The 18,332-nt window shown below is 34.8% G+C and overlaps 1 protein-coding gene across 1 annotated transcript; it reads left to right on the forward strand.

Annotated features, from left to right (window-relative positions):
* The first annotated feature begins 10,432 nt into the window (after nucleotides 1–10,432).
* On the forward strand, nucleotides 10,433–18,086 carry JCHAIN (joining chain of multimeric IgA and IgM). The gene is made up of 4 exons (XM_029930387.1): nucleotides 10,433–10,586; nucleotides 13,702–13,828; nucleotides 16,132–16,212; nucleotides 17,114–18,086. Exons 1-4 carry the CDS (start codon nucleotides 10,523–10,525, stop codon nucleotides 17,316–17,318), a joined length of 477 nt encoding a protein of 158 aa, XP_029786247.1. The 5' UTR covers nucleotides 10,433–10,522; the 3' UTR covers nucleotides 17,319–18,086.
* The last annotated feature ends 246 nt before the right edge of the window (nucleotides 18,087–18,332 follow it).

The raw sequence follows: 18,332 nt of genomic DNA on the forward strand, positions 1-18,332 counted from the left end.
CCTAAAGCAGCCTACTGCCTCCACGACACCATGGAAAAGAACTGATAGTGGTCCTTGATAAGTTACATCTGCTCTTGTACAGTTGGAAAGAGAGTGCTCTACAAGAGTTTTGGGAAGTCCAGAGAAACCCAGCCAGTATGATCTTGTGGGGAGGAGTAGATTGCCGGTCAGATAAAAGGCTGAGCTCCCTCTAGAAAACTCCTTCTTTAATCTTTGTGAATAACTTTATGTACAACAGATTTGTGGAACTCTGAGTGACTACAGGATATTTTGGGGACTTTCAGGATGCTTAAAGTTAAACTGGTTGCAATTATATATTCATTATATTGTGTATATATACACACACATAAAGAATTTTCCACTTTTGAATGCTTTATCTTGCTTCACTTCTCCTGGAGATCATTTTTGTTGGCTTGTCTCAGCAGAAGATCTTTCCTCTGGTGCTAATAGTATCTTCTCTCAGTTTATTTTTCTGGGTTGATTCAGAAGTTGCTTTTGTATTATTTAGTGTCTCAAAGGTACAGGAGGTAAAGATATAGTACATATAGATAAGGTATAAAGGTCATGTTCCTGATGAACATATTTTAAATGTCATTCATGTTTTTGGAGCTCATTTGGACAATCCTATTTATCAAAACTTATTTTTCATATGAAGTTCAAGGACAAATGGGAACAATGAATTGTTACACTAAATACAGAATTTAATCCATTAAAAGGAAAATCAAGAGAGTTCAGCTACATCTTGGATTTAAAGCCAAGAAGGCTATTAAAAAATATCACCATCCCTTTTAAGTGTTTGAGTGGCAAGATTCCAGGATATCAAGGATCTTTTTATATTATGAAAGACTTTCAAGGGGAAAAATCACATGATATTAAAGATAGAGGCTGAGGAGAGACTGATTTCTTAAGTATTCATACTGCCTTTATGGATGACATGAGAATTACAGTCTGTGTGATACTGTAGTATTATATGAATTAACTTGAATTAAGTGCTATACCCAAAATGTGCTTATTAATGGATTGGTGTTAGCTTACAGGCGAGACTTTAGATTTTCCCAAAGAAGTCTGTCTTCAGCCTTAACCCATTCACTATTTTTCTTAACAACATAAGTAAGGATTCTGGTGACATGTGTATTGAGTTGGTAGCTGCTGTGAAGCTGAGAGGAGTAACTAATGTGCTAGGTTTCAGAATCTGGACTTAAAAAGAATCTAATAGGTTGTAGTGTTTGGTTTGAGTTTAGCAAGATAAAACTTAGGGACTAATGTTAAATCTCCTACCCAAATTCCAACTGTTTAAGTATTAAATGTGGGGAAGTTGTTACTTTATAGAAGCACTTATTTTTTAAAAGGGGAGTTTTAAAACTGTAAGTTTTAATTGACTGTAAAATTGTTAGAAGCCAATAGTGTAACAGCTGCCAAGAGATACTGTTATCCAAAGTGGCATTTACTGACATTGCAGGCCTGCTAGTTTATACTTGGTCACATTAATACCTCGACTATTGTATGTATTGACACTATGGAGCCTGTTCAGAGAAGAGACTAATACTGCTAGAGGACTTAAAATTAGAGACAGTTTTCAACTCCTTGTGAAAATGTTCTCCATTCAGCCTTGATTCAGTCAGTATATCTTAGGTATTCTTGTTCTTTGATCTTGGAAACAGAAGTGAACAACAAGACAATGCCATTCTCAAAGAGCTTTTATTCTAATGAGGAGGAGACAGATACCAAATAAACTAAATAAATTCAAACTATGATAAATACTATGAAGAAAATAAGAGAGGGTAATATGACAGTGACTGGGTTCGGATGATTAGCAATGAGGGAGATTCTCTCTGGTGCACTGACCTTTGACTTGAGACTTGAGTGATGATGAGGGGGCAGCCATGCAAAGATATGAAAATCATTTCATATGGAGATATTTAAAAGAACAAAGGCTCGGTAAGTAGCTGGAGAGTGATGAGTGAAAGGGAGAATTGTGGGAAATCAGGCGAAATAATGAGTTCGTGTTTATTCTAAATGAGAAGCCAGTGCATGGTTTTGAGTCAGATATGATCTGACTTACCTTTTGAAAGATCGCTGTCTGCTGAGTGGACAATGAGTCATGGAGGTAAGACTGGATGTAGAGAAGAGTTTGGAGCAGTGAATAGTTTAATGAGTTATAAACATGAAACCATTTATTTTCCTCCTATGTATTGCTTCCAAATCACCATAATTAAAATTTTCCTTTGCCTTCCCTTGACAATGTTTTAAGAAGATTCAATAATTTTGGAAATTTTCCATCATTAAATGTCTGATTTATTTTATTTTCTGAACCTAAAACAAGTCTAAAGAGTAGTTTATTTTTTTAAAAAAAGTATAGTTCAGTCTAAAAACTTATATCCCAACCTCACTTTCTCCAACATCCAATCTGAAACAAGATGAAGTAATAGAGATCGGATTTACCTTCTCACCTGAAACAACTAAAAGAACCTGACAAACTTGTGATATGATGACATTTAAGAGATTGGACATTAGGCAACAAAGAGCAGTGATCTCTGGGAGACAGAAAACAAATGTGAGGCCCTCTGCAGTTTCCCCAGCTTCCTGCCTTGAGAGAGTTCCCAGGCCCTGGCCTCACTGGAAACATCTGCCATTTAGAGAAAAAATGTCATACTAATTGTATACCAACACCTCCTGCAAATTGGAGAGAAGAAGATACTTCTAGACTTATCTTACTGGGTTAGGATGATCCTGATAACAAAACCAGGCAAAGACATTATAAGAAAAGAACAATTTCAGACCAATATCTTTTTTGAACATAAATATAGAAATTTGAAGCAAAATTTTTGTAAATCGAATCCATCCATTTGGAAAAAGGATATTACATAATGAATAAGTGGGGTTTATCCCAGAGATGCAAGGTTAGTTTAACATTTAAAATAATTATAATTCACTGTATTAACAAACCAAAAAAAAAAAAAAAGGAAAATCATGTGGTTGTCTCAAAATCAGAGAAAAGGCATTTGAAAAAGATGCAATATCCATTTCTGAAAAAAAATGTCAACAAACTAGGAACAGGAGGGAACTTCCTCAACTCAATAAGAACATTCAAAGAAAATCTAACATCATACTTAAAAACTGAATTCTGAAGATGTGAATTTTTTCCCTACAAATCTGGCTTGTCTTTTCCCAAATGTCAACTTCAGTAATTATAGAACATTTGGTCCGTATGAAACATATCCCTAATCTGAACATCACTAGCATCTCCAATTTTACCACTCTTATACCAGCCACAATATCTCATGCAGAAAGTACTCAAATAGCTTCACAAAAGCAACATTGCTATGTAAGCAATATGGAGACAGTACTTTGGTCCGAGTATCTAGAACAGTGAATAGTAGGTATTCAACTAGTTGACAAAGTAGAATTATAATAAAATATCACTCTGCACCTCTACCTATTTAGAACTCTTTTATTTTTTCATTTTTCTTTGAATTTAAATTTCCATTATTCTAAATGTCTCTTTAATTTAATTTTTAGTTAAACATACAGTGTAATATTGGTTTCAGGAGTAGAATTAAGTGATTAGTCACTAATAGAAAACATCCAGTGCTTATCACAACAAGTGCCCTCCTTAGTACCCATCACCCATCTAGCCCACCTCCTACCCATCTCCCTCTGTTAACCCATAGTTTGTTCTCTATCATCAAGAGACTCTTGTGGTTTGTTCTCGCTCTTGTCTTTTTCCCCACTTCCCATATGTTCATCTGTTTTGTTTCTTAAATTCCACAGATAGATGTAATTATATGGTATTTGTCTTTCTCTGATTTACTTATTTCACTTAGCATAATACATTCTAGTTCCATCCACACCATTGCAAATGGCAAGATTTCACTCTTTTTAATGGCTGAATAATATCCCACTGCATACACACACACACACACACACACACACACACACACACACACACACATATATATCCCACATCTTCCTTATCCATTCATCAGTCAACAGACATTTGAACTCTTTCCAATGGTTTGGCCATTGTTGATAAAGATGTGAATTTCTAAAGCTTTTTTGGTGTTTAATAGATGCACAATGAAATGTACACATTTAAACTGTATAATAAATTTTGACATGTATGTATGGTCAGGAATTTGAAACCACCATTAAGATAATAAGAACATATCCAGCCTCCCCAAACTTTCCCCAGGCACCCTTGTAATTAATCCTTCCCCTCCTCCCTTCTCTCCCTGTTCCTACCTTCCTAACCAATCACTGATCTGCTTTCTGTCACTGTAGGTTTGCTTTCACTTTCTAGAATTATTTATATTAAAATAATTTTTATTAAATTATAATTTTAGCATAATTATTTAGATTAAACAAATTAATATTTAATACAATACACAATATGAATATATCAAAATATAATTTAAACATATTGTTTAAAATGTATGACTATATATTTTTGTATTATGTACTTAAATTGTCTATGTATAATAAATGGACTCATATAGTATGTACTCTTTTTAAAATATTTTGTTTGGCTTCTTTAACTCAGAGTAATTATTCTAAGATTCATCCATGTTGTTGTGTGTTAACAGTTCATTTACTTTTATTGCTGAATAACACGCCAATATTGGTTCATCCAATTTGTTTATAGATATTTAGGTTGCTTCCAGTTTTAGTCTATTTCAAATAAAGCTAACAGTTCCTCCAAGTGTTGTCTTCCTCCCTCAAGTTAGAAAAACTCTGGATGTATTCTTTTTCTTTAAAAAAATTTTTTTTACATTTATTAATTTTTGAGAGATAGAGACAGACAGAGCACAAGTAGGGGAGGGGCAGAGAGAGAGAGAGAGAGGGAGACACAGAATCTGAAGCAGTCTCCAGGCTCTGAGCTGTCAGCACAGAGTTCCACACAGGGCTTGAACTCACAAACCATGAGATCATGACCTGAGCTGAAGTTGGATGCTCAACTGACTGAGCCACTCAGCTCCAGCTTTATTGAGAAATAATTGGCATATAACTGTTTAAGTTTAAGGTATACAATGTGATGATTTGATACATATATATTGTGAATTTGATACATAGATATTGTAGACACAGGAAAATTAGTTAACATATCCATCAATTCACATAATTACCATTTTGTTGTTGTGTTATGGTGAGAACATGAAAGTTCTCTTATAGCAACTTTTAAGTATACAATGCAGTATTATTAACTATAGTCATCATGCTATACACCATGCTATATCCCTGGAGCTTATTCATATCTTATAACTGGAAATTTGTACCTTTTGACCAACCTCTTCCCATCTCTCCCTCAGCCCCTGGCAACCACTAATTCTGCTCTCTTTTTCTGTGAGTTCATTGTTTTTAAATTCCACATAAGTGAGATCAGAAAGTATTTGTTTTTGTTTGTCTGACTTATTTCACTTAGCAAAATGCCCTTAAGGTACACCCATGCTGTCACAAATGGAAGAATTTCCCTCCTTTTTATGGCTGAAAAATATTCCATCAGATATATCACATTTTCTTTATTCATTCATGTGTTTATGGACACTTAGTTGTTTCCATGTCTTCGCTATTGTGAAAAACGCTGCAATAAAGACAGGTGTGCAGATATCTCTTTGAAATAGTGGTTTAATTTCCTTTGGATATTCTTTTGGATATTACCCAGAAGTGGGATTACTGGATCACATGGTAGTTCTATTTTTAATTTTTTTGAAGACATTCTTACTGTTTTCCACAGTGGCTGTACCAATTTATATTCTAAGCAACAGTGTACCAGGCTTCCCTTTCCTTCACATCCTCACGGGCATTTGTTTTCTCTTGTCTTTTTATAATAGCCATATTAATAGGAGTGAGGTGATACCTTATTGTGGTTTTGACTTGCATTTTCTTGGTCATTAGTGATGTTCAATACCTTTCATGTATGTATTAAACACTTGAATGCCTTCTTTGGAGAAAAGTCTGTACAAGTCCTCTCTCCATTTTAAAATCAGGTTGTTTGGTTTCTTTGCTATGTAGTTGTATGAGTTCCTTTTATATTTTATATGTTAATTTCTTATCAGATATGTGGTTTGCAAATATCTTCTTCCATTCTGTATTTGTATTTTAATTTTGTTGATTATTTTTCAGTGCAGAAGGTTTTAGTTTGATGTAGTTTTAGTTGTTGATTTTTGCTTTTGTTGCTTATGCTTTTGGTCTCATATCCAAAAAATAATTGCCACAACCAATGTCTAGGAGCTTTTTCACTATGCTTTCACCTAGGAGTTAGTCAGGTCTTATGGTTAAGTCCTTAATCCATTTTGAGTTAATTTTTATTAATGGTGGAAGATAGGGGTCCACTTTCATTCTTTTGCATGTGAATTTCCAGTTTTCCCAAGACCATTTATTGAAGAGACTCTTCTTTCACCATTGAATATTCTTGTCTCTCTTGTCAAATAATAGTTGATCCTATATGTATAAATTTATTTCTGGGCTCTAGATTCTGTTCCATTGGTCCATGTATCTGCTTTGTTTGTTTTTGTTTTTATATGTAGCTGTTTTCATGCCAGAACCATACTGTTTTTGGTTACTATGGCTTTTAGATATTTTCATTCATACCTTATAAGGATCATGCAGTATGAGCATGTATCAGTTTCTATGTTCCTACCTGCCCACAACCCATGGGGGGAAATGTCCAGTTCTCCCAGGAATGCTTTCCTCAAACTTCATTGTAGTAGACAGCTCCAGGTTAGGTTTGTGTTTTCTGAAATTCAACATAGAGTGACCAACATCATGATGATGATTATAATGGTTCTGAGGATAATAATCACTACTATTTATGGAGTGTTTACCATATGCCAAAATCTCTTCTAACTCATTTGTATGTTAATTCCACAACAATCCTATGGAATATGTATTATTATTATCCCCATTTTACAGATAGAGATTAAATGAGTGCTTATGGTTTGTCTGTTTCACAGCTAGTAAATGATGAATTGGGAAATAAACTCAAGCAGTCAGACTTAGAATCCTTTTTTTTTAACTATTATTTTCTATTGCTTCTCAGTTTCCCCCTCTTGCAGGTTCCCTTATTTCTTTGAGTTATTTTCTTAAATCTCTCCTTCACTTGACTTGGGGGAGAGAAAAGCATCCTGTCTTTCCTGCTCCCAAGGGCAAAGGGGGAACGTCTTTTTTACCATAAGCACTACTATTTCCACAAAGCCAACCACTCCTATGATGCCATTTTCCCTTTCCCGCCAAAGTCCTCTGAAGATTAGAGGAGGAGCTCAGGAGTGGAGAGTTGTGCTTGATGGCCATAAATTGAATCCTGTTGCTTGCTAGCCTTGGAGGAAGTGTCTGACTCTCTTTAGCATTTGGGGTACTTAGCCATTCTTTTTTGTCAGCTGTGAGTCCTAGTAGCCAATGCTGGAGCAAAGGAAAAATAACTATGGCTGAGGCTATTGTAGCAGTCTAGGAGAGAGGATAGAGACAGGGACCAGCGTGTCAGTGAAAATGGAGAGGATCAGATAAATTTGCGATGTATTCTCGAAATAAAACCAACAGGACTTAGTGGTAAGTTGAATGTGGGGGAGATGAAAAGAAAGGAATCAAAGAAGAGGATTTTGGCTTGAATAACCAGGTTGATTTACTGAGCTAAGGAAGACTAGAGACAGAAAAAGATCGGAATGGAAATATGAGGGCTTGTTTTGCCTGGTTAAGTCTTGGATACCTGTTAGACAAGTAGAGATACCAAATGGAAAGTTGGATGTAGGAGTTTGGAGCTCAACAGGGAAAGTAAAGTTAGGATTCTACATTTGAAAGTCACAACATGTCCAGTAGTCAAAGCCATGGGATCAGATAAAATTAATTAAGGCAAGGATGAGAGAAAAGAGAAGACTGAGGACCAAACCTCAATATTCACAGAAAAATTCAGCAAAAGACTGAAAAGGAATCAATCACCAATGAGAGAGTAGCAAACAAGGAGAGTGTCTTCTTTGTGTCCCAAGAGAATAAAGTCTTCGTCATGATTTGAATATCCCAAATATAATAAGCTGTGTCCAGAGGAAGTGAAGCGTTGACCTGTTTCAGATGGTTTTCAAACAAATGCTGAACTCATACTGTCTGGTGTATAGGAAATTGAAACAAACCTTGAGTAGGAGTAAAGAAGATGAGACTAAATTACCTTAAGCTCTCTTTTATCCAGATCAGTCTGTCACCGAGCCTCTTACTATAAACATCTTTTATATGAATGTAGAAAAAGAAACTATCTTTGGTGAAGAATTTTGAATATATGGCTAAGCTCCCAGTAGCTAACTCACTTGATTGGAAAGTGTTCTATTATTCACATTTTACATACATCTTGGTGGGAGGAACATAACAAAAACTGGAGATGAAATGGTTTAAAAATTAAACCAGTGCCTGTTATTTACATATACTTGGTTAGTACTGAAAAGATTATGAAACAATTCACCTATAGCACAGACATGTAAAAATAAATAGAAGCTTCAGCCAAGTTGCTTTCAATGAAACTTATGTGTTAAAAAAATTACCTTTATTTACCTCTTGCTTTTCTATAAATAGATAATACTCTTAGTTATCTCTGTTCCTTCCTTCCCCCAGGTGCTTCTAGTCCACCAATTTTCAAACTTTACTGTACATGAGAATCAACTGGAAAGCTTTTTTAAAATATATATTTCAAGGTGACCTCTCCAGGAATTCTGATTGGGTGGGGCCAGGAAATCTATATTGTGGCTAGTATTCCAGATGGTTTTCGGGAGGACCATCCCTGGACCACACTTGGCAAAACACTGGTCCTGATCCTATATTGCAGGTAAAGGTAACTCTCTTCTGGTGGCAAAATGACACTTGGGTCACCACTTCTTATTTTTATTGAGGTTATTTCTTTTAGATGCATAGTTTACATAATAGAAATCCAAAATTGTAAGATTGAAAGAAGAGAAACACTATATATAGAACTTTTCTTTAGTGATTATGAATCAAATAATATTTGCTTTTATAAAAATAAGCTTTGGGAGAAGTTTTTTGTCCCCAGGGATTTATCCAACCTGCTTTAGGGAGGCAGTCTAGCCTTGAGTTTATTTTCAAGGAAAAAATGACTTAAAAAAAAGTATCCAGCTAACTTCTAATTACTCTCTTTGGGGTGAATGAGTAAATCAGTTATTTAGAAACTACAGGTAAAGAGGAGGAGCTCTTCAGCGGCTGAGGCTTGTTTTGACATCCTGACCACACATTAAAATAATGTGCTTTCAGATTTTTTTCCTCATAGATACAATTGTTCCTGTGAATCCAATATCTTTTTTCTTAACCCTAAATATCTTTCTAAGTCCTATGATAGTAGAAATCAAAATGAGAGTGAAGTTGGACAGCATAATAATATTTTATGTTCTAGTGCCCACCACTGTGTTCTTGGTGGACATTCAATACATGATTGACGGAGTGCAATTCTGTGTTAGCCATTAATAGTTTTCCTCCTGCTGTCTTCTGCTGCTGGCTATGAAATCTGCTTGCCTATTAATGATCCTGAAGCATTTTATAGCGCCTCTTAAAAATTCTAGGAGATCCTTAAAAAAATTAGAGAACTGAGAACCAAAAGTAACATAGACTTGATGTTGAATATATATGTAACCAGCATGCTTGTGGAACCAACTCTGCCTAAGAGTCAGGAAATGCTAACGTGTTGGGGCAGACGGTAGGCTCAGGGTAAGCTCCCAGGGTAGGCTCAGGTGTTTGTTTGTTTGTTTGTTGACACTAATTCATGACTAAAACTTACAAGAAATACTGCAGTGATTCAGTTTTCTGTTGAGGCATCTCAAATGAAAATTATTTCACGGGTTTATAATTCTGAAAGCTGATACTAGATGATCAAACGTAAGATCTGCCTTAATACTATCAAATTAAACTGACACATCTAGTGTCCATCTGTCTTGAATTCCAATTTCATGTTTGAGTTTATTAAATAACTGAAAGTGATCAGAATGTGTATATATTATATATGTCATGTATAATATGTATGTTTAAATTTAGTAGCTTGGTTAATTAAGGGCTAGGAGAATAAGTTGACATATAATTGGAAACTTGAAGGGCTTTAATTAATTTCTCCTCCTTCTCTTCCCTTCCTTTATTGTTCTAGGCACAACAAATATCACATTTTTGATTTCAAAACATTATTATCTAGGGACTAAAGCTGGGAACCCCTATTTAAACATTTGTAATGTACTCTTGACTTGATATCATTATTAATCTTCTGGTTTAACTTTATAGAGTAAATGTAAAATAAAGAGTAATCACATCAACGTATGGCTTTGAGGGGGATACTTTGGAAAAAAATTACGGAAATCTGAGACGTACAGTTCTGTCTAGTGCAGCATTTAAATTTCAGATTCCAACCGCAGTTGTGATTGTTTTTAGTTTGTTAGCTGCCTGGGGTGTTATTTTAAGAAAGCAGAAGCACCATCATTTGCACCCTCCTTATAGATCACACACCTTAACCCTGACATTTTAGCTTCAGTTTTTCTAAAGAAGTGAAGCCAAGATGAAGAACCATTTGCTTTTCTGGGGAGTCCTAGCCATTTTTGTTAAGGCTGTTCTTGTGACAGGTATGTGGTATTTTAAAAATTAACCCAGATAAAAGGAAAAATATAACACAGATCTGCTCTTCAGTTTCAAACTGGCTACTTTTTTTCTAACATGCCTTAATCTTTATTATGGGCAGTGATCTTTCTGCAGATAAGACTCATTGTAATTCTTTTTGTTCTTTTTTTCTCTTATTTGTTTGCCTAGAATAGCTTGGAGAATAAGAAAATATATATATCTGGATATGTGCTCAGAGCTATACTTATATAAATATTCATATTGAATCTTGAAAATCAGTAGCCCTCTCCTTGAGAACCTTAAGGGAATACTCTGGACAAATGAAATAATAATTATTATAATTGTAATAATTACAATATAGAACACTTGGGATTTTACTCACCCAAAGAGACTGATATTGGTTCCAACAACTTTGCTGGGTCTGAGCTTACAGATTTCTTATGACACTTTAACATTGTTTAATGTTATACAGGCTGCCTGTAACTTAATGGCATAGCTGTGGTTGTTTTGTTTATTAACCTTTCAAACTTAGAAAATGGAATACACCCTTAATATAGATATAATGATTTTCAAGAAGAAGGGCAAAGAGTTAGAAGCGATAAAAGTTGGTCTGTTTCTAACACTTACTGAGCTTATTTCCTTTTATTTCAGAACAGGGTATGTTGTAATTAACAATAGTCATTTAAAATATATTTTTTGCTAATTTAGCATTAGAAATAATGAATTTCTAATAATATTTAAGCATAAAGATAGTAGAGTTAAAGATTTACAGTATATGTATCTCTAGAAACATAAATGAATGTTTATAAACATGTTTATGTATCTATAAACATATGAAATACATATAGATATATATATAAAAGATACATCATTTATTAACTACATACTATTTTCCAGCATTATGCTAACTGCTTTACATATACTATTTATTCACTTAGTTCTACAGTAATCACTTGAGGATAGGTAATATTAATAGTTCTAACACATGGCTGAGCCCATTGAGATGTACAAAGGAGAAATAACTTACCTACCGTCACATGTCAAGCATGTGGTGGGTAGAACCCAGGCCATCTAACCATATAGACCACACTCCTAACTTCTGTTCTCTTCTGCCTGTATAGGAGAATCACTTTTTAGTAAACTCATGTTCGTATCTAGTATGTGTTGTTAAGTATATTTTCTTATTTGTGAGAATTGAATGAAATTTAACAAATATTTATTGAGCGCCCGCTATGTCTCAGGTGTTCTTGGGCTAAAGTAAGGCACATTCTAGTAGTAACAGGTTTATTGGGAAAAATACTGTCAGTGAGAATATTAAGCCTTGGTGCATTGACTATATTTGTACATTCCCTGGAAGATGTATTAGGCTGCCTAATATTTTTGTATAATATTAGTAAGTAGTAATAAACAGGAATATTTTTTTCCTAGGTTTCTGGTAAGAAAATAAATTATATGCTATAAATAAAATAAAGACATTTTCTATTTAACAATTAATAGTGAGTCATATACCTGACTCAATTTGTATTTTTGGTCAGGCATTCCATACTCATTTGTATTTTATTGAGAAAGACGTTTTAGAGTCTTGAATATAGGAGTAGGGAAAAAACACCACTTAAGTCATCTTATTATTTTCAAAGTGCTAAGAAAAGTTATATTATTATGTTGAATTGAATTAATATTTCTACTTCTTCTGTAATACTGTACAGACTTTTATCAGAAGTCATTAAGAAATTATGAATAATGCCATAATAATGTGTTGTGAAGTACTTCCATCAATTTGAAGCACAAAAGAATGGTCTTAAAATGTTTTTGTAATGACTATTATCACTAAGACTGAACTACTGCAATTAGGTCCTCTCTCTTCGGGGACCCCTCTGAAATAATTAGACTTTCAATTAACATCAGGTCTGTCCTGATGAATTTTATTATAGTGGGTTATAAGTTTTTTTTTTAAGTACCCTACCTTGAGTAAAAGCTAAAATTGGTGAATTCTATCAAATACAGTATTCTGGCTGGGAAATTATACGATAGTTTTGCAAGATGTTACCACTAGGAGAAACTGGGTAAAATGTACATGGGTTCTCTCTTTAGTGTTTATTAGTACTGCAAGTGAATTTATAATGATCTAAAAATTAAACTTTTAATAAAGTAAAACAAAACAAAAATATATCATTATTATTATTTAATTAGCACTATCAAATAAAGCTGTTATAATTCTTCAAATACTTGTTAACTGATCCAAGTCCTGATAATAAGAAATTTTCTTTGCCACACTTACTCTTTGTCCAGTATTCAGATCAGACAATAAATGTTGATAATCAGAGTTAAGCCTTTAATGGTCATCTATGTATACATTCATTTATTATTTTTTCTGTAAACAGCATATTATATTAAATAAACTTGTTCCTTACAATATTTTCTAAATTGCTTTTGCAAAATTAAAGAATTTTACATCAATATGTACCATATCTTTTAAAAATATTTCTATCAGAAAATTAACAAATATAGCACTTATTATTTTATTTGAGTGACTCACTATGCCATGATAACCTGATTGTTATTATGAAAAAGAAAATATAATTAACTTTTGGGAAAATTATACTAAAGAATATTTAAAAGTCTCACCAAGCAAGGTTATTTTTGAGAAAATCTGCCTGTTTTTAACTCTAATGCAATAAAAGAAGAAAAAAATATATAAATAGCTCAGGAAGGATGTGACACTTCAAACTGGGACTATAAAAGCTAACGTTATTTTTTGTTTACTTTTGAATAATTACTTTGGTTTGAGAGAAATATCATCTAGATTTCTTGTTTTCTCTATCATTTTGTCATTTGGCACTGATTTTTACAAGGCTGCATTATTCAGAGCTGTGCCAGGTTCCCATAGACTGGTCCAAGGGAAAAAGAAAAAAACTTGTTTGGAGTGCATTTGGATTTCCTTCATGATGCTGTGAGATTCCACGTAGCATTTTAGATTAGGAAAGAGAACAAATGGAGAAAGATGAAACTGATCAACCATAAAACTTAGTTTTTCTACAGGAAAAAAGGTAAATTACCTCAGTAAAAGTGCATAAATAGACCTTTCCTCCCTTCTTTCTTAATCATGTTTTATCTTTCAAGCCCAAGATGAAGATGAAACGACTGTTCTTGCTGACAACAAATGTCAGTGTGTCCGTATTACTTCCAGGATCGTTCCTTCTGCTGAAGATCCTAATGAAGACATTGTGGAGAGAAACATCAGAATTATGTATGTGGCATTTTAAATTTCTTGTTTTTCCATGTTGTAAGCAGAGATACTTTCAGATATTAGCCATTGTTTGCCTGTAATACCTATGTCTCTACTCTTCTTTTTGATGTGAAGTACTTAGAAGAACCTGTTTCCTGGGGAAATATAAGGGATTAATAAGTGATAATTATCTATGCACGTATATAGACACACAGACCTTATGTGAGGGTTAAATATGCTAATGGACAAAAGCACCTAGAACAGGGTGTAACCCACAGTAGACCCTCATACATGTTGATTACCTTATCTTTCTCATTAGTTAAGGCCTTTTCTGATATTACTAGAAACTTATAATCTAATAAGGAATAGATTCATTCATTCATTCATTCATTCATTCATTCATTCATTCTTCATTCAGCAAACATTTATTGAGTGCTACTAAATGCCACTGAGGCATGGAGCTGGGGATACAACAGTTTATATAAAACACAGTCCATGCCATCAATTAATCTACAGTTTAGTAGAAAACTTTAAGGAATTTAAAAGGCAACTACAGTATTGTAAATGCTATGAAAGGAATAAGCACAAGGTATTTCAGGAGCACTAAGGAGGAGTACCCAGTCCAATCCTGGAATGTGAAGGGAAAGTGGCAGTGGGAGTCTGGCAGGGGTGTTTGGAGTAAGTAGGGGGAGGTGGCCGTTAGTTGAGTGGGAGTTAACTGGGTGAATGTGTGTGGGGAATGGCAGGGTTGGTAGGCGAGGCAGATAATTCCAGGGAAAGGAAATGGTTGCTGTCAGGAGTGGTATGCAATAATCTCAGAACATGCTTCTGATAATCCCAGGCACACTGTAAATACTTAGTTAATGTCAGAACTGTTATTGCTTTTGTTATTATTAAGACTTGGAGATGAGAGGGGTGCCTGGGTGGCTCAGTTGGTTGAGTGTCCTACTTTAGCTCAGGTCATGATCTCATGATTGTGGGTTCGAGCCCCGCGTCAGGCTCTGTGCTGACAGCCAGCTCAGAGCCTGGAACCTGCTTTGGTTTCTGTATCTCCCTCTCTCTGACCCTCGCCTGCTCGCGCTGTCTCTGTCTTTCAAACGTAAATAAGAAACATAAAAAAAAGACTTGGAGATGAGAAAAGCCTAGTAAATTTGTGGCATTGCAAGCAGCTGCTTACAGCTGGTGTGTAAAGAGAGTGGCATGGTGAGAGTTGGGCCTGGAGAAGGGGAGGCATATCATTAAGTGCCTTCTATGCCATCATAAGGGTGCTCTGTCATTTGTGGGAAGACACCATAGGTTTTAGGCAGAGAAGAAAATTAGGCTCGTATTTTAGAGGCCATTTTGGCAATAATGTGGCTAGTAAATTGCTATGATCTAGGAAAGAAATGGCGGTGTCCTGAGCTAAGTGCACAGGTTGCCAAGAATCAGAATTGGTTGAACTATTAGATGGATTAGACATAAGTCATCACAGAGAGGGAGAACTTAGAGACGGTGTCTAAGGTTTTGGCTTGATATCTATGGAGATGGTATTGCTAAATCCATCCTCATGTTTTCCTCTGTGTCGTCCGGTAGGGAGGGACACACATGAGGAAGGAATGATGACATAGATGAAAAAATGTAAACATTAATGAAATCACCTCAACTAGTTGATAAGGGTAACCTAATTTTTCACAGAAGATCACCAAATCTAGGAATCTTGAGTCCAGTTACAGCTTTACCACTTAGTAGTTGTGTGAACTTGGATAGACCATAGAGCTCTCCAGTTTATAGTTTCTGGAGACCAAAAATACGGACACTAATATCTGTCCATAAATTCCACAAATATCGAACATATTCTACATGCCACCATCTAGAAAGGCGTTGGGAGTGCATAAATGTTTTTGCCACAAAGATCTTATGTTGTCTAGGGAAGCAACTACCAGTTAGACAAGCAACTATGATATGGCCTTTGCAGTAATAAAGAGGCATGAACATGAGTGAGACACCAGAGGAAGGAGTTTGTTCAGGGGTGAGAATGGGTCATCTTAAAGAGGGTAAAACTTGAGCCAAATTTTAAAGGAAAAGCAGCGTTTAGCCAACTAAGCAAAGATCATCGACAGAGGAGCTTCTGGGAGATTTATTTTGAAGGGGAAGTGTTTAAAATATGCAAATTACCATGAAATCCGAGCAACAGTATTCCTGTGGATGGCTTGTAGAGTGTTAGAGAGTGCAAAACGCACTGCACTACTGGTGAGATGTTAAGTACTGTCCCAGCAATACACCCGCACCCAAAATAGCAGTACCTCCTAGTTTCATTATTTTGATTTCTTTTCTTTCTTTTTTAGTGTTCCTCTGAACAACCGGGAGAATATCTCTGATCCCACCTCTCCAGTGAGAACTGAATTTGTGTACCATTTGTCCAACATGTAAGAGATTTTCCTTCAGACTAATATAGATGTGGAAATTAATATTTTTATTTAAACTTGTTAGTGAGAACATTTCTGAATATATGGGGAACATTTACTAATATAATTTGAACTTTGAATACATTAATTCCTGTGTTGATTATTAGATACCATAAATTTATAAAGCTTTATCACAGATAAAAGTTAGCTGTAAATTTTTTCTAAATAAGAAATTATTGCCACTAGTATAGGAAGGACTGATTTGTCTTAATAGTTAAATAATTGGATTTCAGACATATTAATATTAAGGTATTTCTTTGGAAGCTATGGAACCCAGCATCAAACAATTTCTTTTTCTTAATAATATTCTTCTTTCCGGGCTGTCTGGGTGGCTGAATTGTTTAAGCATCCAACTCTTTTGTTCGGCTCAGGCCGTGATCTTGCGATTCGTGAGACAGAACCTTGCATCAGGCTCTGCACTGACACCGTGGAGTCTGTGTGGGATTCTCTTCTCTCCCTCTCTCACTGCTCCTTCCCCACTTGCATGCATGAGCTTTCTCTCTCTCAAAATAAATAAATTAAAAAAAAGTTTCTTCCTTCTTTGTCACTACAAATAACCTGTTTAATCCTCACTTAGGAACAAATCTAACAGACTACAAGGTGATATACAGTGTAGACAGAACCATGATATTATCATGTCATTGATTATACTGTTTACTTTCAACTACTTTATATATATTAAAGGCTGAAAAATCTTGTTAACTCCCCTGTATTTTAGAGCAGCTGAGGTCTAAAAGGAGTCACCTTTTGTCAGTTGTCAGGTCAGAGCTGCAAGGACCAGCTGATTGTAGAAATGAATAGTCACTCAGATTCTGATACAACATTTGGTGGGTATTGTCTAATGAGCGTTTTTATTTTTCAGCTGTAAAAAGTGCGATCCTGTGGAAGTGGAGCTAGGTGATCAGATAGTCATGGCCAGCCAGAGCAACAACTGTGACGAAGACGATGAGGTCTGCTACACTTATGACAGAAACAAGTGCTACACAAATCGGGTCCCCTTTACCTATGGCGGTGTGACCAGGATGGTGGAGACAGCCCTGACCCCGGATTCCTGCTACGCCGACTAACTGAAGTCACTGCTGGCTGCATAGCTCCTTATCTTAAAAGGCTCTTCCTTTCGAGGCAGTATATTTACCACCAATGAATTTGAAACAATGGTTTTTTTCTTAATGTAAAAGTAACCCCCCAAATTGAAATGGTAGTGTTATTATTTTTACTGAAATTACTTTTCAACTGTACGTTCTCACGCTAAGTATTGAAACCCCTCATCATCCTTGCCCGAAGGGGCAGATGCCCCAAAGAATATAATTTCTAGAATTTAAAATTAACAAGGGGAGAAAATAAAACTCAAAGAGTAAAAATCAGAAAAAACAATTAAATTTCAACTTTCTTTTTCTTTCTTTCTTTTTATTTTTTTTTTGGCATTGCCTTGGAGAGCCAGAGCTTTTGCACCTTCCATACTATTCTTTTCTTAAAAAGTATCACTGTTTAGAGAACATTTATATGTAAACATAGATCAGTTATATGTCTTCACTAGAAAAATCATAATTGGAAGACATGTTTTGAAAATATTTGTAATAGAAATTTAAAATGGGATCTTCATTTATGGAACTAAAGAGCCAAACATGACATAATTAAATGCATTTTTGAAAAATATATTTTAACATAGCATAGATTTGGTGGCAGATGATACAGACTTTTTTTTTGATAATCAGGATAGTGTAAGAAATTCCTATTGGAAATCATGTATGTTGTAACTGAATCTGGTAAACTATGTGTTCCAAAATATGTATTCTCTAGCACAGTTTGAATAATTAAATAAATTCATGAGCATATATCCGTGTGAAATAATTTTTTGAAAAAAACGTGTTAACTTTGTTGTATGTAAGTTAAAATATAACGTTACTGATGAACAATTTGTAAGTATGATATAATTCTGCATCAACCACTGAATTCATACATGTACATATCTGAAGTAGCTTTGTCACTTAAACCTAGAATTAAATTAAAAGGCAAGGTCCTTCTTGACAAACATAGTGTTGATCACGGCACATAAAACTTCTTATGGCAGAAAGCCAAGG

This window comes from Suricata suricatta, chromosome 1, assembly GCF_006229205.1.
Source record: "Suricata suricatta isolate VVHF042 chromosome 1, meerkat_22Aug2017_6uvM2_HiC, whole genome shotgun sequence".
Classification (NCBI taxonomy): Eukaryota; Metazoa; Chordata; class Mammalia; order Carnivora; family Herpestidae; genus Suricata; species Suricata suricatta.